This window comes from Myotis myotis, unplaced genomic scaffold, assembly GCF_014108235.1.
Source record: "Myotis myotis isolate mMyoMyo1 unplaced genomic scaffold, mMyoMyo1.p scaffold_m19_p_1, whole genome shotgun sequence".
Lineage (NCBI taxonomy): Eukaryota > Metazoa > Chordata > Mammalia > Chiroptera > Vespertilionidae > Myotis > Myotis myotis.
This window is the reverse complement of record NW_023416313.1, coordinates 55297273-55322048: the sequence shown is the minus strand read 5'-3', so window position 1 is coordinate 55322048 and position 24776 is coordinate 55297273. Positions and strand designations below refer to the sequence as shown.

Genomic DNA, 24776 nt, shown 5'->3' with positions numbered 1-24776 from the left:
CAATCACACATAGCCAGAGGGATGGTCTGTGGAATTCGTTATCAGTTTCCCCTCTGCTTAAACCAAGAGAACGCCACTAGTTGCAAAGGGGATACCACTGCCCGGAACCACTGTTTTCTAACTTGAAGAAAGGTACTATTCACTAAGCATATGCACTGTCTCCAACGTACTTCAACTTTTTGAAAAGAGGTGGAGCAGATCTTTCTCCAAGTTCCTATTCTCTACATAGGGTGCGTTTTCCCAGACATTCAAAGGAAAGTGTCAAATTATCCCGCCCGCCAAGTGTGTCTGTGGTGTTCCCTGCATCCTCCGGCTCCAGGGTCCCATCTTGTTTCCCAGGTGAAGTGAGCAGGTGCGGCTGCCCAGCACTCAGCACCAGAGAAGCACAGAGGCAGGGCCGATCAACTCCAAAGAAAAACATTGAGGCCAGGCAGGGCAAAGGCAGTGACAGAAAAGCAGGCCACAATCCCTTCTTTCCCTTTGTTCACCAGGTATCTCCCAGAAGTTACAGGAGACATGCGGGATCTACTGGTTCTGTTCCTGAGGAACCTTCAGAAAGTTGAACAGGACTTCAGGGAATTAAATATCTTCTCTAGACAGCCTAAGCTTCGGGGAAAACAGAGCTTTGAGGAAGAGAAGCAGGGAAACCAAGCCCTGACATAGAAGAGTTAGTGCAGGGGGCACAGAGCAGAGCTTCCACCACACTGTCTGAGGTTGGCACACAAACCTGGCTATTCTATCCCCTTTCAGAGCATCCTCCTTGGGTATAGGTTCTTGACTGTCATCTCTCTCTCTCTAATGACTCATTTATCAAAACCATCATGATTACTTTAAATTCTAATCCTATTTCCTAGGTTGTTTAAAACCCTGACTAATTTCAAAGCATTTAATTAACTATACTGTACTTTCAATTACATCAACGTCATCAATACAATCTCAAACAATAAAATCAAATCTATGCCAAAACCCAATTACTCAACAGGTTCCCTTCCTTTCAGTAAGTGATCCTCTGGTACAAAGCACGAGAACCCTCCCTACTCTCCAAGTCAGAGGTGGTGACAAGGTTTCATCAGTTTGTACTGAACAGCTCTCTGCAGGATCGTGTTCAGCAGAACTTTGAAAGCCACATATCAGTTCAGTGACAAAGACTTCATAACTAGTGATGTCTGCCAGGGCCATGGAAGGGGTAACATGTAGAATGGATTTATTGACTCTGCTATTTGGGATTAGAATATAATCAAAAGCTTTACTGAAATAAAGATACCTTCTAGTTTCCAGTTTTCTACATGGTTTATACATTTGTAATAGAATTATGTGCCCCTTTTTTTTTTATCCTGAGTAATTTTCTATTAATGTCTCTTTCAGTTATCAAGACTAAAAATACTAAGCTAGAAGTACTGGAGATATACCTTTATTCTCTTGAGAAAGCAGATAAGAAAATCTACCCCCTTTTTTCAAATCTCCTCCTTTATTAGATCTATTCCAGTACGACCGCTACCCTTTTCATTGGCTAATCAGCGAGATATGCAAATTAACTGTCAGCCAAGATGGTGGCCGGCAGCCAGGCAGCTTGAAACTAACATGAGGCTTGCTTGCCTCAGTGACGGAGGAAACCAACGTTCCCCGCCTGTGGCTGCAGGCCTCTGAGCGGGCAGTTTAAGAAGCATTGTAACAAATACCACCGGACTTCAGCCAGCAGATTGGCAACATTGTAAGCAAAGGCCAGAAACCTACTTTCAGCCGCGCGGAGGCCTAAGAGCTGGAGCCAAGCCTCAAGGTAAAGCTGGCCCGGAATAAAAAAAAGAAAAAAGAAAAAAAGGAGCGGTTGGGAACTTCAGTCCCTCCCAGCCTGAAAACAGCCCTCAGCCCCTCACCCAGACTGGCCAGGCACCCCAGTGGGGACCCCCACCCTGATCCAGGACACCCTTCAGGGCAAACCAGCCGGCCCCACCCATGCACCAGGCCTCTACCCTATATAGTAAAAGGGTAACATGCCTCCCAGCACCGGGATCAGCGTGACAGGGGGCAGCGCCCAAACCCCCTGATCGCCCTGTGGCTCTGTGTGTGACAGGGGGCGGGGCCACAACCTCCCTATCCGCCCTGCTCTGTGCATGACAGGGGGTGGCGCCCCAACTCCCCAATCGGCCCTGCTCTGAGCCCGACCAGGGGCTGCACCTAGGGATTAGGCCTGCCCTCTGCCACCCGGGAGCAGGCCTAAGCCAGCAGGTAGTTATCTCCCAAGGGGTCCCAGACTGCGAGAGGGCACAGGCCGAGCTGAGGGACCCCCCCTCCCCCCCGAGTGCACAAATTTTTGTGCACCGGGCCTCTAGTTTAGAATAACAGGCAAAGTTTCATTTTTAATAAGTAACATTTTAACACTACATTCAATATACTGTTGACCCATGTCTTGACTGACAACCTGCATTAGTCTTGTTGATTTGGACATAACCAACTTAATTAAACAAGAAATCCCACAGCATCGCCCTAACCAGTTTGGCTCAGTGGATAGAGCAATGGCCTGTGGACTCAAGGGTCCCAGGTTCGATTCCGGTCAAGGGCAGTACCTTGGTTGTGGGCACATCCCCAGTGGAGAGTGTGCAGGAGGCAGCTGATTGATGTTTCTCTCTCATCAATGTTTCTCTCTCATCGATGTTTCTTACTCTCTCTCCCTCTCCCTTCCTCTCTGTAAAAAATCAATAAAATATATTTTAAAAGAAAAAAAAAGAAATCCCACAGCATAGAAACATCCATTTAACTCCATCATCAAATGAGCCATCAGTTTAACTAAGATGTTAACCTTATGGTTTGACATTTATGTATTGTATCTATTATGGTAATGCTAAATGCTCTTACAAGATTCATTTCTTCAAATATTTTGTTGGTGATTTGAGATTTAAATGTTATGTGTTTCCTAGTATGCAACAAAGCCAACACTCACCGGAAACAGTTCCATTTGTGGAAGAGTCGCCTTGACCTTCAAAGGGAGTATTAGAAAGCATTGACCAGAGAGGCTGGTAAGGAAGGCATGTCTTGCAGGGGGCCGGCGGGGGGTGGAGGGGGATGCGGGATGGGATTTTGAGTAAAAAAGATAAGTTGGGATTCCTTTTCAGGCTGCCTTTGACTAGCAAGATGACCTGAAACAAGTTACTTCACCTTTTTCACCTGCATGTAATTAATTTTCCATGGTGGCACCGGTGTTTAACAAATGGGTGATGATGATTGTTACTATTGATAGGTTTTATTTATAAGGTAGAAGCAAAATTAAGAAGCTTTGGAGTTTTGATTGGGGTTTTCTCTGGGGGGCAGAATGGCCAGAAGGGGTGTGTTGGTGGGACAGTTGGTTTGGGGAACACTTCTAAAATGACAAGCAGGTGGAGCCCGTGTGGATCAGCAGTTGAGTGTCAACCCATGAACCTGGAGGTCAAGGTTCAATTCCCCGATCAGGGCTCGATTCCCAGTAGGGGCGTGCAGGAGGCAGCCAAACAATGATTCTCTCATCATTGATGTTTCTATCTCTTTCCCTCTTCCATCCTCTCTCTGAAATAAATAAAAACATATTTCTTTTAAATAACAAGCTAGATTTTGAATTTCATGGGTACCTGATGAGATATCATCATCCTCCCAACAGTACTAGTAAATAGAATTCTAAACAACCAGGGGATGTATTGGTGAGTTGACTATCCTGTCACCTAATCCTATTATCTTCTCAAAATCAAAGAATTCTTGAGTCTTAGTTCTCACCCAGTTTTTTCAAACCTCGACAATTCTGAGATTCAGGTACTCTTCTAAACTGCTCAGGGCTTTGGGACTAAGACCTAAACCACAAGATCTCCATCAGCTAATTAGTGCTAGGGCTAAAAAGGGTAAAGAGCTGCTTATATTAAAATGTTTAAAAAAAACTAATTTCACAGAAAATAGGGATAGGGCACTGGGCATATCATCCACTTTGTTACTACCCCACAAGAAAGAAAAACAATCTGAAAAGTAATAGAAACTAAACTTCCTAATGGGTTTCTTAGACTAGGAACCTTCTCTTCTGTGATTTGGGGTTTAAATCATTCACTTCCCACCCATCACTTCACAACAGTTAAGACCATCAGTCTGATCTGACCTACCTTCTCCTTTCCTGCCAGAACCACTCCATCCTGCTTACTCATTGTTGGCCAGAATTAAATGCTAAGTCATCTGCTTTCAAAAGTCAGAGCACATAGTTATATGCAGGTCTCTAAACCACTTTAAAGTAAATGTCCCTCCAAAACAGTTTCATTGGATTGTGAGGTGAAATTTGAAGATGCCCTTGTCTCACCTCTACCTTGCCTTAAGGAATGTGCCTCCTCTCCCACCATCCAGGCTTCTACACTAACCCTGCTATTCACATGGCTTATCTTGCATTCCACCTTTCTCCAAACCAGAAATTGCTCTTTCAAGGGCCTATTTGTTAGGAAACTAAAATAAGTTATGCTAATGAAATGGATGCCAACCAATGAATGCATTATTCTCCAAGAGGAGTGGTTCACAAAAGACTGAAGGACAAAAAGGAAAGGAGAGTGAAGGATTTTGCTCCTCCCCACACCCCCAAACCAGGGAACATTTGGCATTGTCTGACTAGTGGTTCTCAACCTTCCTAATGCCGCGACCCTTTAATACAGTTCCTCGTGTTGTGGTGACCCCCAACCATAAAATTATTTTCGTTGCTACTTCATAACTGTAAATTTGCTACTGTTATGAATCGTAATGTAACTATCTGATATGCAGGATGTATTTTCAGGGGTCACGACCCACAGGTTGAGAACCGCTGGAGGCCAATCGGGAGGCATTTGGCATTGTCTAGAGACAATGGTTGTCACATTAGTGGTATGCTACTGTCATCTAATAGGTAGGAGCCTGGAATACTGTTAAACATCTTACAATGCATACAACTACTCCCCATGACAAAGAATTATTCAGTGCAAAATGTCAGTAATGCTGAGGTTGAGAAACCAGCTCTAAAAGGTAATAGTATTTCGATTAATAACTCCCTTGTTCCATAGGTTTAAATTTAAATTCCAGGCATTGGTCAGGCTGAATGGAGATGTGTTTTGGAGCAAGTAACCATCAATCACATCTCTAAGACAGGAACCTATTTTCTGTTCATATAAAACTAGTCTCATCCATCACACTAAAGACTCTAGCTGAATGATTATTCAGTTCCTTTTTTAAATTTTTTATGTTTAAAATATAAGGTTAACAAAAATGAGTTCAACAAAGAAAAGATACCCATTATTATATTTGCTTCAGATATTTTTTAAAGAAAAAAATATTATACACAGTTAAAGTCTACCTGTTCCCGCCCTTCCCCCCCCCCCTTTTCCTCTCTCTCCTAAAAGATAACTACGATGGTCAGCCAACGTGGCTCAATACTTGAGCATTAGCCTATGAACCAGGAGGTCATGGTTCCATTCCTGGGTTGTGGGCTCGATCACCAGTGTGGGGCATGCAGGAGGCAGCCGACCAATGATTCTCTCATCATTGATGTTTCTATCTCTCTCTCCCTCTCCCTTCCTCTCTGAAATCAATAAAAATATATTTTTAAAAAAGATAACCACTATATAGTAGTATATGTCATTTTCACATATTTTATACTTATCTACATATATCCACGTAAATATATAGTGTCTATTTTGGGTACTAAACGTTAAATAAATGTGATTATACTATATATCTTCTTTGCTCTCAACATTGTTTGAGATTTGTCTACTCTATTCTCATGTAAATCCAGTTAATTCATTTTAACAGCTGTAGAATATAAATAAACCAGCTTACATATTAACATTCCTATGGTTGAGTGACTGGGTTGTCCTACACTTACACTGTATACACTTGTAGCATGTCTCCTATATGCTAAGACTTTAGGTAGGTTCAATATCTTAGAATAGCAATTCTCAACCTTTTTCATCTCATCGCATACATAAACACTAATTGCTAAAATTTTGCAGCACACCAAAAAATAAATATTTTTGCCAATCTGATTTTTAAAAACAGGTATAATTTTGATTCAATCACACCAGACAGCTATTGTTGTGTTGGCTGTTGTAAGATTTTTATTTGACAATCTAAGGGAAAAATAAGTCAGTGCATGTTTTAAAATTGCTAAAAATCACTATCTTAGAAGAAGTGGAATTGTGGGATTATGATGTAACTAAAGGCCTGATGCACAAAAATTTGTGCACTTGGAGGGGTCCCTCAGCCCGGCCTGTGCCCTCTCACAGTCTGGGACCCCTCAGGGGATGGCCACCTGTTGGTTTAGGCCCGCTCCCTGAGGGATTAGGCCTAAGCTGGCAGTCAGACATCCCTCTGGCAGCCCGGGAGCCCTCAGGGGATGTGCACTTGCCAGCAGGGAGCAGGCCTAAGCTGCAGTCGGACATCCTTAGTGCTGCTGAGGAGGTGGGAGAGGCTGCCACCACCACCACTGTACTGGCAGCCATCAGCCTGGTTTGTGGCTGAGCAGAGCTCCCCCTGTGGGAGCACACTGCCCACCAGGGGGCAGCTCCTGCATTGAGCATCTGCCCCCTGGTGTTCAGTGTGTGTCATAGTGACCAGTCATTCCCAGTAGTTCTGCTGTTAGTGTCAAATTGCATATTACGCTTTTATTATATAGGAGTGCCTGGCCAGCCTGGGTGAGGGGCTGGTGGCTATTTGCAGGCTGGCCACAGAAACTTTAGTGTGGGGGTCCCCACTGGGGTGCCTGGCCAGCCTGGGTGAGGGGCTGAGGGCCATTTTCAGGCTGGCTAAGCCCTCCAGCAGGGACCCTTACCCCATGAGGGTGTGGCCATCCTGGGTGAGGGGCTGATGACTGTTTGCAGGCTGGCCACAACCCCCAGCCAACCAAGCTCCCAGTGGAGGCTGGCTGGAAGCAGATATCTGGGATTTATTTATCTTCCATAATTGAAACTTTGTTGCCATGAGCGGAGGCCACAGCCAGCTCAGCACAGGCGGGAAGCTTGGCTTCCTCTATCACCTGAGCAACCAAGCCTTCTGCTTGCTCCAGCTCCGTGGTTGCCAGCCTCCATCTTAGTTGGGTTAATTTGCATATAGTCACTCTGATTGGCTGGTGGGCATGGCTTTGGCATAGCGAAGGTACGGTCAATTAGCATCTTTGTCTTTTATTAGTGTAGATAGGTCTTCAACTTTGCTACAAATTGCCAAATTATTCTTCAAAGTGGCTGAACTAAGTTTTCATGATATTGTACTTAGAAATATAGATGACTAATCTTGTGACTTTCAAACAAACAAGCAAAATAATCAAATCTTTGTCTTCTACAGAGTTATATTAAGATGTCAGGATAAAAAGGTATGGTATGTTTGTAAAATTTTTCAGAATCATCTACTTTCTATTAAGTAATTTTTATTCTGAGAACAAAAACCATACTCCATTTGTCCAATAAATCAGTGTCAATAAATAAACAAACAAACATATTTGTGGACCATGACTGAATCTTGATTCAAACAAAACCATTATAAACACTTTGAAACTTTTAGGAAAATTTATATATAGGCTGTGTATTAGATGATATTATGAAACCATTCAGTTTGTTGGAGGGATAATAGCATTATTGTTATTTTTAAAGTCCTTTTTTAAAAAAATCCATGGAAAGACATGTCTGCATTGAATCCTTCAGCAGAAAATAAGAAGTGATTATACTATTCTCTGTTTTGGTGTATGTTTGAAAATTGTTAACATCATCATGACGGTCATCAGGAGTAAGAATTGCTAAGAGGCAGACTGGTAAAAGCAGGGTTAGACAATTGGCCATGATAAAGAAAATCTCAACCTCTAACCTTTCCGTCTCATAACCGGGTTATTTATCTCTTTCAGGTAGTTAGACAAGTTCCAATATTTTAAAAGTGAAATAACCCTGTTTTTTCAGGGCTTGATCCCCAATAGGGGGCATGCAAGAGACAGCTGATCAATGATTCTCTCTCATCATTGATGATTCTAATCTCTCTTCCTCTTCCTTCTTCTCTAAAATTAATAAAAATACAGTTTTTAAGTGGCCTGTCCAAGACTACACTGAGTATAAAAATTATATTCCTCAAATGTCTGTCACAAACTATTATCCCACATTTTGTGTGAATTCAAAAGATTTGATTAATGTCAGTGTAACCAATGTTATACGGGTATCAATATTGTGAGTCAGGTCTCACAGAAAGAATTCCAAAAATAAAATTACTGCAGAGGGAAATGTTAGGCACCCTGTTTTCTCTCTGAATAGGTATAACTTCAGAAGTTTCACCATAGCATTTTCTCCTTTGTGTGTGCTTGGGTGGGGGGGAAAGCAGGGACTCGGGGACAATAGATACAGAGCAGAATAGAAATTTAGCATAGGGGCTTAATTAACAGTAGGTCACATGACACAAAATCTTTAGGGTGCAGTGCCTGCTGGAGTAGGGTACAGTGGAGGACCTGAGGAGGTGGCATGCATTTCTCACTGCCCACAGTGCTGAGTCAGACCAGCAACACATTCCAGAGAACACTGCCAAAATGACTAAGCCACACCCCCATTTATTTGTATTGTTTGTGACTCATACAACCCCAGGCAAGGGCAAAGAGAGGCCTTGATTCCTGACTGTTGACTTTTGGTTGGTAATCATTCAAAATGTCCTAGTGTCATAATGTAATTATAGTGGAATTAATCTTGAGCATAAAAAGGACATAATTAATTACATTCATTACAAGTGTGGTAGGCAGCTAGACAGGCATGAGCAGAGCAAGGACGATGGATCAGGTATAGAAGGTCACCAGGGTGAAAAGCCCCAGGTGCCTAGCAACGAACAATTATGGGGTTGTAGGGTGGGACAACCCAGGATGACTTTTCCTCCCCCTTAGCATATAGCTAGTCTTGAGGTTTGGACCCCAGGCCTGACCTTTCCTTAGAAATAACATCTAGGTCTCAGTAGTATTTCAGCACCAGCCCCAAAAGAGCAACAAAACCAGCCACAGCTGACCTCAGGACCAGCTGCATTGAATAATGACCCCCCGCCCTGGCGCCAAGCAATCAATCAGTGGAGACCCCGACCCTGAAAGGACACACCTGGAAAGCTGCTGAATATTAAGATCTCCCCCAGGGACCTCCACACAAATCTCCACCCTTAGAACCCTTAGGACAGAGGACCCAGTGCACTCTCCCTCCTGCGAGCCCACCCACGCCCTTTCTTTTCCTACCTCCTGCCCCCTCCCCACAAGCACTTTACCTTCAGCTTCCTCACTCCCAAGCTCCAAGGACCCTTCCTTTACCTCTATAACTTGTTTCCTAAGCCCTCTTCTAGGAATTACTTTTTCTACACCTGTGATTTATAAATAAATGTTCTCTTATAGTTTGGATCTTGGCTCTGAATTCTTTCCTGGCCAGAAACCAAGTCCTGAGGTTGCTGAACTCAGGGCTGGTCTGACCCCATGGATCTAACACTCAGTGCCATTCCCACTGCCTACAACACAAGTATAATCAAAACTACTAACTGTTTCAAGTTTGATAGCGTAAGTCCTGGAAATCAGGCAGGCACCCAAAGAGTGAGGCTTGTGGCTATTCAGAGTCAAATGGTCCCTGGCACTGTTCACAACAGAGTAAAATAAAAGTTGCTAAAATCTCTGTCAGACCACGTCTCAGGGTTTGAAGAGATGCATCTGTCTTTTGGCTGAAGTGGTGAAAGCTCAGCTGATGCAAGGAAGCAAAGGAACTTTCTCTCATGTTAGCCTTCTAGCACATCAGCTCTCTGAGAACAAAAATTAGGATAGAGGATAAATCTATATTCCCTACCAGAGCTGACTGTTACTTGAAGGGAGTAAAAACATTGAACCTCATCCTTGTATCAACAATGAGGAAAAGTCCTAAACCTAGAAGAGGAAGGTGTAATAATATTCTTAAAGAGATCTTACCATCATATCTGAAGCTTAATAACTTAGAAAGTTGTAATAGAAGACACAATAGAATATGGCTAAAGACAGAGAGGATTATTTAATCAGATAACATTTCCATAGGTTCACTTTTCAGTTGACTTATTCAATAAAAGCGCAGATGAAATATAATGCAAGGGGAGGGAGACCTTAAGTCAGTGGTTCTCAACCTTCCTAATGCAGCGACCCTTTAATACAATTCCTCATGTTGTGGTGACCCCCAATTTCATTGTTACAAATTGAAGATAATTAAAGCATAGTGATTAATCACAAAAACAATATGTAATTATATATGTGTTTTCCGATGGCCTTAGGCGACCCCTATGGAAGGGTCGTTCGACCCCCAAAGGGGTCGCGACCCACAGGTTGAGAACCACTGCCTTAAGTGTTTCCAAAAATGTGCTTCACCAAGTAAAAGAGCAGCAGAAGGAATTTGTTGGTGCAGAAAATAAATATAACTATTTCCCTGTTTAGTTCATCTCTTCTCAGTTGCACAAAGCTATCATCGGCGCAGTATCATTTAGATAGACACCTCCAAATTGCTTCCGTGAAATCACGGAAATCTTTCCTGGGAGAGAGCCTTGGTCTGCCTATGACCCTGGACTAAACTTTAACCAGCTCATCTCAGCCTTGTGCGGTTGTTGGCTGCAGTACAGAGACATGATGCTCCAAAGGCAGAAGATTGCACCAGCCAGGCCAGTGCTGTGTGTTTCATCACCCTCCGCCAGTCATCTAGGATTGAAATAATCAGGCTGACTCCAAACACCAGGATGTACACACCCTGGAACAGAGCTACCTAAGCAGGACGTAAGTCAGGATGGGAGCAAAGCTGCATACCATGAACAGTTGTGGGATTAACAGAGATGAAGCTGCAGGTGTCAGAGCCTAAGTCAGATCTCACATTGTCCTTTGCTGATGCACCTATTTTAGCATTTATCACAGTGGCCTCTTGGATGCCTGTCTCCCCACAGGAACCATGCCTTAATCACCTTTGGATCCCCAAGTAATTCTAGAAGGATCCCCTGAACAACTGCCACTCTTTCACTTCCACTTCCACTCTTTCCTGGAGGTACCTTGGGAAAAATAAAGACCAAAAATAGAAAAGCCAGATGTATAACAACAACAAATTCCAACATGTGAAAGTATTCACTTTCATATAGGTTAAAGAAACTAAACCAAGGCCACTGGCCATCCTCACCTAGTGATTTTTTTGAGCCTCTTAACCTACCAAATTGAAACACCTTGTGCCCTTTTAAATTCATAACCCAAGAGATGAACCACCACTGCCACCACCTCAATACATAGGGCCCCATAAACGGTCACTCAAGATCAATGAAAGCCCAAATTCTCAGCAACCAAAGACAACAGAAAACCAGCAATAAAGTTTGTCCTCTCCTTAAAACATAAGGACACACATGAAAAAATGTACCCAACCCAGAAAAACAAAAAATTAGTAGATCTGCTCTGAGAAAAAGGTATCTGGCACTACAAAGAGGATATCCAATCTTAGTATTAATATTTTCAGTAATAATACTTTGGTATTTAAGTAGATATCACAAAACTACTATTCGCTTCACTCATTTGAACATAACAATAAATTATACAGAAATAGACAGATGTTTTCATTCAAATAAGTTATTTTTTTAATAAAATTTCTACAACTCCTCTTAGACAAGCCTCCAGAAGATAAACTCCTTCTAGTAAAGTGTTTAACATTTTGACCTTCTTTAATCCCAAATTAGATGGGCACAAAATGGTTTCAACAATTATTTTTGAAAAATGCATAAAGACTTAATCTTTTAATTAACTCTAGTGATTCATTTCTTACTAATTTGTAGCCACTACGCCCATAGAATTCTACTCCCCTACGAACCTGCTGTCTTTAATAATTCTTAAAATTCTTTTAAACAGTTTTCTTGGGGACAGAAGCAGGGACTGGTTAAATCAGTTGATTTGTTAATTCACTTCTAACAAAAATTAAACAAGTTTCATTACTTGCAGGACTTTTCTGAGCCTTTGTTACTGTGCAACACTACTCTCCAACAGGAAGGTGTAGAATGTGGTGATTCCCACGCTGATTTCACAGAAGAGATTTTTGTTTTGGGGGGTTTTTTTTTCCATGTATCATCAATTAGCTTTTAGCAGGAAAGAGTATTCTTAGGAACAGAATACTTTGAAAGCCACATAATTAGAATAGTGTTAATAAAACCTCAAAAATAGGTTTAATTCCCAGTTTAGTCCAATTACTTTTATTTTTAAGCCATTGACTACATCTTTAAAACCATGAACAATCACCTTTAAATGCATGCCTTTACAAATACCCTGTAAGAACACACAGGTAAACTAGCAAACGTTACCTCCTTTACAGTAACAACTCATTCAACACTTAAGCAGCTACTATTTTGAAAAGAATCATGAACAATCCTACAGAATGCACTACTCTATGCATATTGCAAGTTCAAATTGAGTAGATATAAATGGGACATTTTATATCATCATATATTTGATATTTTAACCATCAAAATGAAAAGAAAGACTCACCAACAGAAGCTGAGTTTTTAAGAACTGACTCCTTTGGGACTCCTTTTTCAATTCGTAACGTGGCCCACTGTTCAAAAACAAGAAGCATTAATTTAAACTGTTCCATAGACACAGTATAGCATACTTAATCATGCTTATTCAGAAGTGGAATTAAACAGTAAGACTTGGTGTTACTTGAATTAAAGAGATCCCCCAGTGAATCTCTGATGTAGCACTATTCCACGTCCCAGGTATACTCTTGTATTAGTTCTGATAATGCCTTAATGATAGGAGGAACAGATCACGTTTACCCCATTTAAATCACTCACACACAATCTGGTACCACAATAAATTACTCCTTGAAAAGGTGGTGAAGCATGTTGGGTAAGGGCGCAGGTTATTGCCTTAAGACTACCAGGGTTTGCCCTGGCCAATGTAGCTGAGTTGTTTGAGCATCGTCCAGTCACCAAAAAGTCACCAAATTCCTGGTTAGGGCACATGCCCAGGTTGCAGGTTTGGTCCCCAGTTGGGTACATTAGACAACTGATCAATGTTTCTCTCTCACATCAAAGTTCCTCTCAGTCTCTCTCTCTCTCTCTCTCTCTCTCTCTCTCTCTCTCTCTCTCTCTCTCTCTCTCCTCTCTCAAAAAAATCAATAAAAACGTAATTAATTTAAAAAAAAAAGACTACCTGGGTTTCAAGCTACTTAATCCTTCTAGGCCTCAGTCTCTTCATATGGAAAGTGAAGATAATAGTTCCTGCCGAAACCGGTTTGGCTCAGTGGATAGAGCGTCGGCCTGCGGACTGAAAGGTCCCAGGTTCGATTCCGGTCAAGGGCATGTACCTGGGTTGCGGGCATATCCCCAGTAGGAGATGTGCAGGAGGCAGCTGATCGATGTTTCTAACTCTCTATCTCTCTCTCTTCCTCTCTGTAAAAAATCAATAAAATATATTAAAAAAAAGAAAAAGAAAAAAGATAATAGTTCCTATCCCATAGGATTTGCTATGAGGATTAGATGAAATTAACACATGTAAAAACTCAGGGCCCAAAGAATAGCTATTATTTTCATGGTAAATTAGGCATTCCAGGGTGAGATGCACTCAAGCCTAATTGCCTGCATCAACGATAAGCTTGAAAAGGAAGACAGAGTGAGACTTGGAAAGCAATCAGTGAAGTCGGTAACTAAAGAAACCATATGCCCAGATGGTCACTTATGTTTTAAGATACATAGGGAAAATGTTATAATTAGGAGTAACCAGGGGTTTGAGAGAAGTTAAGAACAGGGAAAATCAACTCCCATTTTGCTTTGAATGTACATAGGAGTGTAAAGAAATATACCAAGATGTGACTTGCTATTTTTTTTTTACACTTTTTTTAATGCATTTTCAACATCATCTACCATTAACATCATAGTTCAAAAACTACAAAATGGCCCTGGCCAGCGTGGTTCAGTTGATTGGAGCATCATCCTGTGCACCAAAAGGTGGCAAGTTCGATTTCTGGTCAGGATCAGGACACATAGCCAAGTTGCAGGTTTGATCCCCAGTCGATTAATGTTTCTATCTGTTTCTATCTTTCCCTTCCTCTCTCTAAAATCAATAAAAATTGTGGGGTTTTTTAATGTGCTTTAAAAAAAAACAACAACAACAACTACAAGTTAACCTTGTTGACAGCATTCCAGAAAATCACAATGGTTATTTTTTCTAGTTTAGAAAAGGAGCCATTAAGATATTATTTAGATTATTACAATTCCAGAAGTTAACACTGGCTAAATTGACTGATTTGGGGGGGGGGGGGGGGCGAGGAGGGAGTGGTGAAATGCATTGTAATAATTATAATTAGAACTTAAGCACCTTCGAGGAACAAAAAGAATTTATTAAATACGGCAAGACATATCAATTATTGATAGGCTCAGAGGAATAATTCAGAGAGATGAAAATAAAATTTCAAATAAATAAGACAATAAACTGATAGAAAATAAATAACCTAAAATATGTACATGAAGGTCAAAGAGTAAGGCATGATCTGACTACGTCAGGACCCCTGCACAACATTCCAAAGAGCCAAGTAGGAACATGCCATTTGTGCTTAGAGTACAGCCTATAAATAGAAGCTAATCTTCCAGGCTTCAAATGTCAAATCACAAATTATAATAAGACTCAGTCTTAATCTGGTTACATCTTTTTCTTTTCCTTGAAAACTTAAACTCTAGACCTCCCACGTTTTCTCAATAGAGGTAAAGGTTTATTCCTATGTTTTTACTTTTTAACTTTTACTTATTGATTTTTAGAGGGGGGGGGGAACAATTTGTTGTTCCACTTATTTATGCATTCACTGGTTGATTCTTGTATGTGCCCTGACCTGGGATCAAACCCACAGCCTTAGCACATAAGGATGATGCTCTAATCAACTGACCTATCTGGCCAGGGCTCTATGGTTTTTCACTTTAAAGCTTTATACCTATTATCATTGTAAGTAGACCACAAATATGATAAAAATAAAATATTGTAAACAATCAATCATTATCAGTCTTCGAGCTCAGTTTTCTTTTATGGTAGGCATCTGATTTTATATTTTATATCAATAGTAATTACCTTCAACTAGGACAATTATTTCATGCTCATTTGATGGAAAATATTGATATTTTGTGGTTGTTATAGACTAACTTGTGTGTTTACCCCCCCCCCCCCAAATTCATATGTTAAAGCCCTAACCTCCAGTACATCAGAATGTAACTGTATTTGGACATATCACCTTTAAAAAGATGATTATGTTAAAGTGAGGTCTTTAGGGTGAACCCTGATACAATCTGCCTGGTGTCCTTATAAAATGAGAAAATTTGGCCAAACAAGGAGATACCGGGGATGCACACACACAGAAGAAGGGCCATGTGAGGACACAGCAAAAGGCAGCCATCTGCAAGACAAGGAGACAGGCCTCAGAAGAAAGCAACCTGCTAACACCTTGATCTTGGACTTCCAGCCTTCATAACTGGGAAGAAATAAATTTCTGTTGTTTAAGTCACCCAGTCTGTGGTACTTTGCTATGGCAACCCTAGCAAACTAACACAGAGGCATTGCTTAAAAAGTATGATTTGCTACAAAGAGTTCCATGTTCTGTCACCAGACAAGGTTCAGAACACATAACATCTCCTGAAATGGTAACACCAAAGGCCTGTCCTACCAAATGCAATTATGGTGTTCAAGACTAGCAAACTTTAAGGTGGGAGAAGTTATTTAATGTAACAGGGAATTTATACTGGAAAACCATTTTCTTCTTTGGGCTTCTTCTCCAGTGAATGTGAAAATGTGCCTGCTCTGCAGTCAGATATACAAGCATATGAATCGCAGTTCTGCCACTTCCAGGCTGTCACCATCTCAGACAAAATACTTTAACCTCTTGGGGCCTCATTATCATCATCACTAAACCTGGGACAATTACCAAGCATTGTTATAAAGATTGAAAAAAATAATCTATCTGTCCAGGGATGCAAAGCTGGTACAATATTCACAAATCAATAAACATGACACATCACATAGGCAAAATGAAGGATAAAAATCACATGATCATATCAATAGGTGCAGAAAAAGCATTTGACAAAATCCAGCACTCTTTTTTGATAAAAACTCTCAGTAAAGTGAGAATAGAGGGGTCATACCTCAACATAATAAAGGCCAAATATGACAAACCTAGAGCCAACATTATACTCAATGGGCAAAAACTAAAAGTGTTCCCCTTAAGATCAGGAACAAGACACTCTTATTCAGCATAACACTGGAAGTCCTAGCCACAGCAATTAGACAGGAAGAAGAAATAAAAGGCATTCAATTTGGAAAGGAGGAGGTTAAACTCATTATTTGCAGATGACATGATATTGTACATAGAAAACTCTAAACACTGTACCAAAACCCTAGCCATGTGGTTCAGTTGGTTGGAGCATCGCCCCATACACCAAAGGGTGGCAGGTTCGATTCCCAATCAGGTATTAAAAAGAAGAAAAAGACTCCACCCAAATACTGCTAAATTTAACAAAGTAGCAGGATAAAAAATTAACATTCAGAAATTGATGACATTTCTAAACACTAATAATGAAGTCTCAGAAAGAGAAATTTTAAAAAAGAATCCCATTTACCACTGCAACGAAAAAAACAAAATATCTAGGAATAAACTGAACCAAGGAGAAAAAAGACCTGTATTCGGAAAACTACAGGACATTAAAAAAAAGAAATAAAGGAAGACATAAACAAATGGAAGAATATTCACTGTTCATAGATTGAAAAAATTAATATAATTAAAATGTTCAAATATAGCCAAAGTAATCTACAGATTTAATGCAATCCCTATTAAAACACCAAATGCATATTTCAGATCTAAAACAAATGTTTCAAAACTTTATATGGAACTAAATAAGACCGTGAATAGCCTCAGCAATCTTGAAAAAGAATAACAAAGTTGGAGGATCACAATCCCAGATATCAAACTACACAAATTATACATATATCAAACTATACTACATGGACATTGTAATCAAAACAGCCTGGTACTGGCCCAAGAACAGACATATGGATCAATGGAACAGAACAGAGACTCCAGAAATTGACCCAAGCCATTACTCTCAATTAATATTTGACAAAGGAGGCAAGAGCATACAATGGAGTCAAGACAGTCTCTTCAATAAATGGTGTTGGGAAAATTGGACAGGTACATGCAAAAAAAATGAAACTAGACCACCAACTTACACCATACACAAGAATAAACTCAAAATGAATAAAAGACTTAAATGTAAGTTGTAAAACCATAAAAAACCCTAGAAGAAAACTAGGCAGTAAAATCTCAGACATCTCATATAGCAGAATTTTCAAATACGTCTCCTACGGCAAGAGAAACAAAGGAAAAAACAAACAAGTGGGACTACATCAAACTAAAAAGCTTCTGCACAGCAAAAGAAATAAAAAAAAAGGGGGACCCCACTGAATGGGAAAACATATTAGCCAATGATACATCTGCTAAGCAGTTAATTTCCAAAATATATAAAGAAAGTATACAACTCAACACCAGGAAGACAAACAATCAAATTAAAAAATGGACAAAGGACCTAAATAGACACTTCTCCAAAGTGACTCTTGGACATACAGAAGGCCAAGAAACATATGAAAAAATGCTCAAAGTCACTGATCACCAGAGAGATGCAAATGAAAACAACAATGAGGTATCATCTCATACCTGTCATAATAGCTACATCAACAAATCAACAAATGACAAATGCTGGCAAGGATGTGGAGAAAAGAGAACCCTAGTACACTGCTGGTGGGAATACTGATTGGTGCAGCCACTGTGGAAAACATTGAGTTTTCTTAAAAAATTAAAAATGGGGCTGCCATTTGACCCAGTAATCCCACTTCTGGAAATATAGCCTAAGAATCCCTATCTGAAACACCAATTAGAAAGAATATATGCATCCCTATGTTCATAGCAGTATTATTTACAATAGCTAAGATCTAGAAACAGCCCAAGTGCCCATTAGCAGATGAGTGCATAAAAAAGCTATGGTACATTTATACAATGGAATACTACATGACCATAAAAAAGAAGAATCTCTTACCCTTTTGACAGCAAGGACCTGGATATTATTATGCTAAGTGAAATAAGTCTGACAGAGAAAGACAAATGCCACATGATCTCACTTATATGTAGAATCTAATGAACAATATAAACATGAACAAAATAGGTCCAGAGGATTAATGCATGGGACAGACTGTCAGATCTCAGAGGGGAGGGGTGATGGGAAGAGATTAACCAAAGAACATATACACATATATACATAGCCAATGGTCAGAGACAATAGTGTGGTGAAGGCCTGGGTGGGGCAGGGACTGGGTAGAACGGGGCAAAAGTGGGGGGGGGAGGGGCGAGATGGGGAACATCTGTAATACTAACAATAAAGAAATAAGCAAATAAATAAATAAATAGATAGATAATCTATCCAATGACCACCACATCACATGCATTTTTAAAATGATGGAAACTAATTGGTGGACAGAAAAGAGGGTAAAGGAAAAGAATGAGAATTAAAATAAAAGGCAGGTATTATCTGCTCTGAGCACATATGCTAACCTATCAAAAATCTGAAGGTAGGTTAAAATTTAGCCACGTAGAAGAAAACAAAAACAAAGACCAAAGAGTTTTTTAATTCAAACTCCAAGAATTAAGCTCCTACTATGCATCAAGTACTTTAATTCACCTCTCCTCATAGAATCTTCACAATAACTCTTAGAGGCATATTCCTATATACACAAGTAGAAACTAAGGTCGAGATGGTTAGGTAACCTGTCCAAGGTTACAAGGCCAGAAATTTCAAAGAACTTGTTCATGCTTCCATCTTATTCCTCAAAAATTGAGGGGGAATTCAAATAACATTTAAAAAATCTATAATAATAAAAGTATAATATGCTAATTAGACCGGATATCCTTCCAGACCATCTTCTGGATGGAGCCGGGGCTGCGAGGGAAGCCCAGGTCCCGGGTGCCTGCTGGCGGTCGAAGGGAAGCCCAGATCCCAGGTGCCAGAGGAAAGTTGGTGCTGGCAACCAGGGGAAAGAAGGCATACTCTTGCAAGAATTGTGTGCATCAGGCCTCTAGTAAATAAATTAAAAACTTGAGGGGAAAATTTAATAACATTCCCCTACCTTCTTCCTCTCCATTAATCCTTTATTCTCTTCCCATTCTTTATTCCCCTCTAATCTTAGGCCAATGAATTGCAACTTTTTAACCTTTTCACCTCCATCATTAACCTTATAATTAACTTTCCTGGTTGACAACAGCATTTTTCAACCTTTAATCCATGTTCCTCTCTGATAAACATGAAAACTTCACACACCCTCTACAGATTCAGATACATACACCCCACCATCCAGATGGGTCACTCTCTACACACCATTTTCTCAGCCAAAATTTTACTTTTCATAGTTTACATTCCTAAAACAATTTTCCCAATATAATTGTGACATTCCTTAGAAATTATTATGTAGCCCTTGAAAATCAGTAGTTTAGAGAATCACTAAGAATTCAAGCCTTGTCAAGTGGCTTGCCATCTCAGGAGCTTACGCACACATCTATATATATAAAAGGCTAAGTGACCGTCTGATCATCCGACCAGCCAGTACATATGACATGCACTGACCATTAGGGGGCAGGCGCTCAACGCAGAAGCTGCCGAACTGTGGTGACTTGGCAGCTGCAGTTCTCAGGTGATGCACCCCAGAACCAGAGAGGAGGGAACCCAATTCCTCCTGGGGCTGCTCGATTCAACCTTCAGCAGTGGGTTATGTTGTTGCTGGGGCACTGTTAGCCCCGAATCTGGTTTACTGCCGAGCTGCCGTTCTTCTAATTAATTTCCTTTCAATGTGCACAAATCCGTGCCCCAGGCCACTAGTATAGAGATATTCAGCAATGCACAAGGCAACATGCAGTAAGTTCTCAATAAAAAAATTATTACCTGAAATGATAAGCAGCTAAGAAGGAGTTAGAGAAGAGCTGGGTCAGTTCCTTGACAAACAGCAGTTACTACAATCAGCTATTCAGAAGGCACCCCACACACATTTAAAATTCCAGAATTTGAGTTTGTGGTCATGAAAAAGCCATCCATTGTCAATAAAACTTAGAAAAGTAAATATATAGTGTACAAAACTAAATGACCTTTTAAACAGTATGTAGGTTGTAACCAGGGAAACTTGAGATTTTTCAACTTTCAATCAAAGAGCCCATAGAATGTTCTTGGGACTGGAACGCAAAAGAAACAACCAAATCAGCTGCAAACATACTAAGGAATAATGAGTAACAGGAAAGGCTGGACCTTGAATGGAACCTACAAAAAAGCAGGGTATTTGTCCAGAACTCAAGATGTTCTAATACTGAACACTAACAAAGATGTTCTAATACTAAACAACCAGTACAATTTTTAAGGGAACCATTCCTATAGTCAGAAAAAGTAATCCCCTATACTAATCCCCGCCTAATAGAAATGTCTTTGAAACAACTATTGCTGTTCTAGTGGGAGGATGGGGAGCGCTGGGTTGCCACTTTCATCCCCTTTGCCTAAAGCAGATATCACTGTGGGATCGAAACTCTTTCCTGATAAGCCCAGCGTCTTCCTAACACAGATGCTCCAGGCAACTACAACCAAGTCAGAGTTGGCTCACACAATGAATCCCCATATATGCCAAGCATCTCACTGACCTAATAACTTAGTCTTGGCAAAGAGGATGGTTCCTTATGCCACCTCTACCTGGTTTCCAAGCCAAGTGATGGGTCTCCCACAACAATTCGAAATTGTTCTTGATAGTTTGATTAACAAAGAGTCCATTTCTGAAAGTCTCTTCAACTCTAGATGGACAAAAATGAAAACTTAAGGTGCTGCCAAACTGAAGGCCAGATCCTAGACCGGTGATATCTCTTCAAAGTATAGTAGTTATTTGCCAGGCTGACAGCAATTACTGTTCTCTCTCCAGGACATAGCTTTAGCTGTACCTTGAATTATGGTATTAAAGCAAGAAACACAGGAGTTGGCACCTGGAAGCCAGTCTGTGTGATTTACCCTCACTCCATCCTTACTTCGGTATAAATTCCAACAGACATTGCTGTATGGAAGAACAGCTCAATTATTTCAGCGTTCTGAGAAAGAGTGAACACCAGCTGAAGAGGATCCTGTGCTATAAGGAGAATATCCTGAAGAAGTCAAACAGTAGGAGGCAGCTTGATGTGACCATGTTCAGAGTGTGAAGTCAGAAAGAAAACCCTGTCTGGTGTGGTTTGGTTGGTTGGAGTGTTGTCCCCTACACCAAAGGTGGCAGGTTTGATTCCTGGTCAGGGCACATATCCAGATGTTTCCTTCTCATAGCGTTCTCGTTCATTCTCTCCTCTCTCTCTCTCTCCTCTCTCTCTCTCTCTCTCTCTCTCTCTCTCTCTCTCTCTCTCTCTCATAAAAGCATATTCTCCAGTGAGGATTTAAAAAAAAAAAAAACACTGAGAAATATCTCCCATGTACAATAACAGAATCTCCTGTTATCAGCAGGTAGAAAAGATTTGCAGGAGATTAATAGGTGAAAGATTAGCAAACCATCTCCAGGTATGAAACCAGCAGATTGGAGATGATAGATAGATAGATAGATAGATAGATAGATAGATAGATAGATGGATGATAGATAGATGATAGATAGATGCCGGGGTCCAGCCCCAGTGGTCCAGGAGTTCCCAAAGGTGTGGACGGAGTCGGCAAAGAATGAAGGACATGGAGACAGCGTTCAGTTGATCAGCATAGCCAGGTTCTCTAGCCAGGTTCTCCCTTTACTCTCCTGTTACATCTGTATTTATACCATTTGATTTTAATCCTATCCATTCTATTCCAAAGGTTAGGGTGTTTGTTACCTCCATTCCAAGGTCACTACTCTACTGTTCTGTTAAGCTACAAGGAAGTAACTGAAAGAGATTATCCTAAATAAAGATTATGTAGCTTAAGCATGATTGTTCGTAGTTAAGGTGATTAACTACCTGCCTGGCACTTAGTTAAGGGGTTTAGATAGATAAATGTAGGCAGATAGATGATAGATAGATAGATAGATAGATAGATAGATAGATAGATAGATAGATGGATGTAGGAGCCACCGTGCAGGCTGGGTTTCATCCTGAGATAGGAAATAAGGACAGAAAAATGAGAACCCACATTAAAAGTTAGAGAAATGAGGATGCTAGACCCTAAATAATATTATTATTCTTTGAATAGCAGCAAACACTTACATAACATGTCTCAGCACCCGTCTGAGATGTTTGATATATTTTAACATACTTAAACAAGCCTATGGAAATCGGCGTTATTGTTCCTCCTGTTGGATAGATGAGAAAAATGAGGCTTCCTTAAAGCCTGGTATTAAGAAGCAGAGCTGGGAGTTTGGTATCACATCTAAGAAAATCTGTACCCAAAGGCTGTACTCCTGACCGCTAGGCAAACACACCCTCTCCTTAGTTATGACCACTTCATTCAAACTACTGAACTGAGTCTCAGTTTCCTTATCTGTATAAAAGGGGATGAGTGCCCCCCTGTCTTCCAAGGCTTGGGGGAGTAGATGCTGAGACAGCAGCAGGGGAGCCCTTGTGATTGAATGAAGCCACAGATACCATGAAGCTGCAGCTTCCCCACTGGGCCCGCCTGCACCACATACCTTTCTTTGCAGGATTTGGAAAGAGGAATGGAAGGAGAACAGAGGTCAAAGACACATGTTCGATGACATTTCAAGTGCCACCAATTAGATAAAATTTCCATGACTTCATTAAAATATTATCAGATTTTTTTTCTACCATTCAGCAATTGGTTTCTTATCTTGAGCACAAACATGATGCCTTAGTACAGGAAAGGACCTCTGAAACCAGGGGCCGTAAAAACTTGGAGAGGGAGCCACAGCGCACTGCGTGACGGATTGAAAGAAAGCGAATGCTATAAAAGGCGGCCACACTGTTAATCTGTCAGTAAAAATAATAATAACGGAGCAGCGGGTGGGGTAGCTCTGCCTCCGAGAAGAGGAACAATAGAGTGGTCCAGGGGTCCCAGCCCCGATCTCTCCAGCTCTGCAGAAGCTGTCTGGGCGATACTGCGGAGGATAAACCGAAACGCACAACCTGCGGACCACTGACCTTCAGAACTGGTCCCCCCTAAACTGGGCACTACCCTCGGTCCGCACCCCCAAACTCTCCCTGAAGCCCTCCGAGGTGCGGGGACACTCACCTCTAAAGTTTTCACCAGGATCTTCATGTACATCTCGGAGATGCCCAGAGACACCCCGAAGGCCGAAGGCAGGAGGATGAGGCCGAGCACCAGCGTCAGCCAGGTGAAAAGGATCTTCCCCACCAGCTCTGCGCCCTCCATGGCTGTGCGCACCCTTTCGGAAGGGGTCGCGGCGGAGGTCCGAGAGCGACGGCTGTCCCTGTCCCCGGGCACTCGGGCGGCAGCTCCTGGAGCAGAGGCGCGGAGCCTGGCCCGGGAGAATCAGCGCCGCCGCCTCCCGGCACTCACCTCTGCAGGGGGAAAAAGAGAGGAAGGAAAAACTTTCAGAACTACGGCAATTTCCTTCCTTCCTTTTGGGGCTCCTCCTGCGGTGGCCGGTTAACTCTTTCTCGGCTGGAGACCCTGACCAGCGCGGAAGTCACCGCGGCGCACGCAGAGCCGGTGGCACCAGCCAGGAGAGGCGAGCTGGGGTGACCCCGCAGCGCCCGGAACGCGCCCCACCCGGTGCCTGATTTCCTCTGGGTTGCGATCGCGACAACTCAGCGGGTGACTCACCGAGGCCCTTGGGGAGTAAGGATCCCTGCGAGCGTCCGCACTGCACCACCCCAGCCTCCGTGGGAACTGGCTCTGGGCAGGAGACTGTACTGGTGGCTGGCGGCGCTCCGCCGCCCGAAGCCCTATTTCTGCGCGCCGCCCTGGCCCCACCTCCTCCGCCACCCAACCCGGAGCACCCAAGCTGGACCGGCTCCTAGAGCGTTGCAGTCTCCAGGGCGTCCTCGTTTCGTCCCCTTGCCCCGCCTCCCCCAGCACTCTCAGCGGGAATCCCTTCAGGAGCAGAATTTTCACCTACAAAATATTAGCATTCTCTCCACCACCTCCAAACGAACTACTACGTGCCCGGGATGCTTGAGAAGGTCTTGTTTGTGTGGGCGCACAACAACTTCTTGCAAGGATTTTCGGGGAGAGCGAAATGGTCAGAGCGCTTCAAGCTACCGTTTACCCCGCTCCCAGGTCCCCACACCTTCCCCTCCGTCCCCCACCGAACTGAGCTTTCTAGGGCGGGGTGAAAACTCTCTCCGCGAGTCGCCTACACACTCAGCCGCTGTCTCCCTGGCACAGAAATTTTTCAGCTGAGGCTCGCTCTCTTCCTGGGGTAAGAATCCAACCACAGATTCCCTTACTGTTCACGCAACACTCAAGCGCGCTGAGAGCTGCAGAAGAACGCCGGGCTGGCGCAAGCCTTCGCCAAGCTGACAGCGCCTCCTGGATAGTATGCCGCACTACTGCCTTGCTAGCTCTGATGGGAACGAAGACTGCAATCACCCGTAGGTATTTACTTCACTTCATGCTTCTTAGAGAGGTGATCTGATTTTAAGACTGAGCATGAGAATCCGGATTCTGGGAGTGCAGTAGATAAGAAAATCCGGCTGCCCAGGTTTTCCGGACCATCACTGATGGTCTCTTTCCGGTGTTAACTGAACCTGGAAAAAACTAGGAGAGCCAGCAAACTGAATGGAAACTGTTGATAGCAAATACTGTAGAGAAAATGG

The 24776-nt window shown here is 42.0% G+C and overlaps 1 protein-coding gene across 4 annotated transcripts in view; it reads right to left on the bottom strand.

Moving 5' to 3' along the window:
• The window catches only part of GPAT3 (glycerol-3-phosphate acyltransferase 3), a 61079-nt gene extending 37160 nt beyond the window's left edge, over positions 1-23919 (bottom strand). Inside the window, exons 1-3 of one of the 4 annotated variants that reach the window (XM_036338284.1) lie at positions 23782-23919; positions 23227-23516; positions 12473-12539 (exon numbers count right to left, since the gene is read on the bottom strand). In XM_036338284.1, coding sequence (XP_036194177.1) covers positions 12473-12539; positions 23227-23367 — 208 coding nt within the window. In that variant the 5' untranslated portion in view covers positions 23368-23516; positions 23782-23919. Of the gene's footprint in view, positions 1-12472; positions 12540-22244; positions 22331-23226; positions 23736-23781 lie in introns of those variants that run through there. The other 3 variants (XM_036338313.1, XM_036338294.1, XM_036338303.1) reach the window with 3 other exon arrangements.
• Positions 23920-24776: the final 857 nt, after the last annotated feature.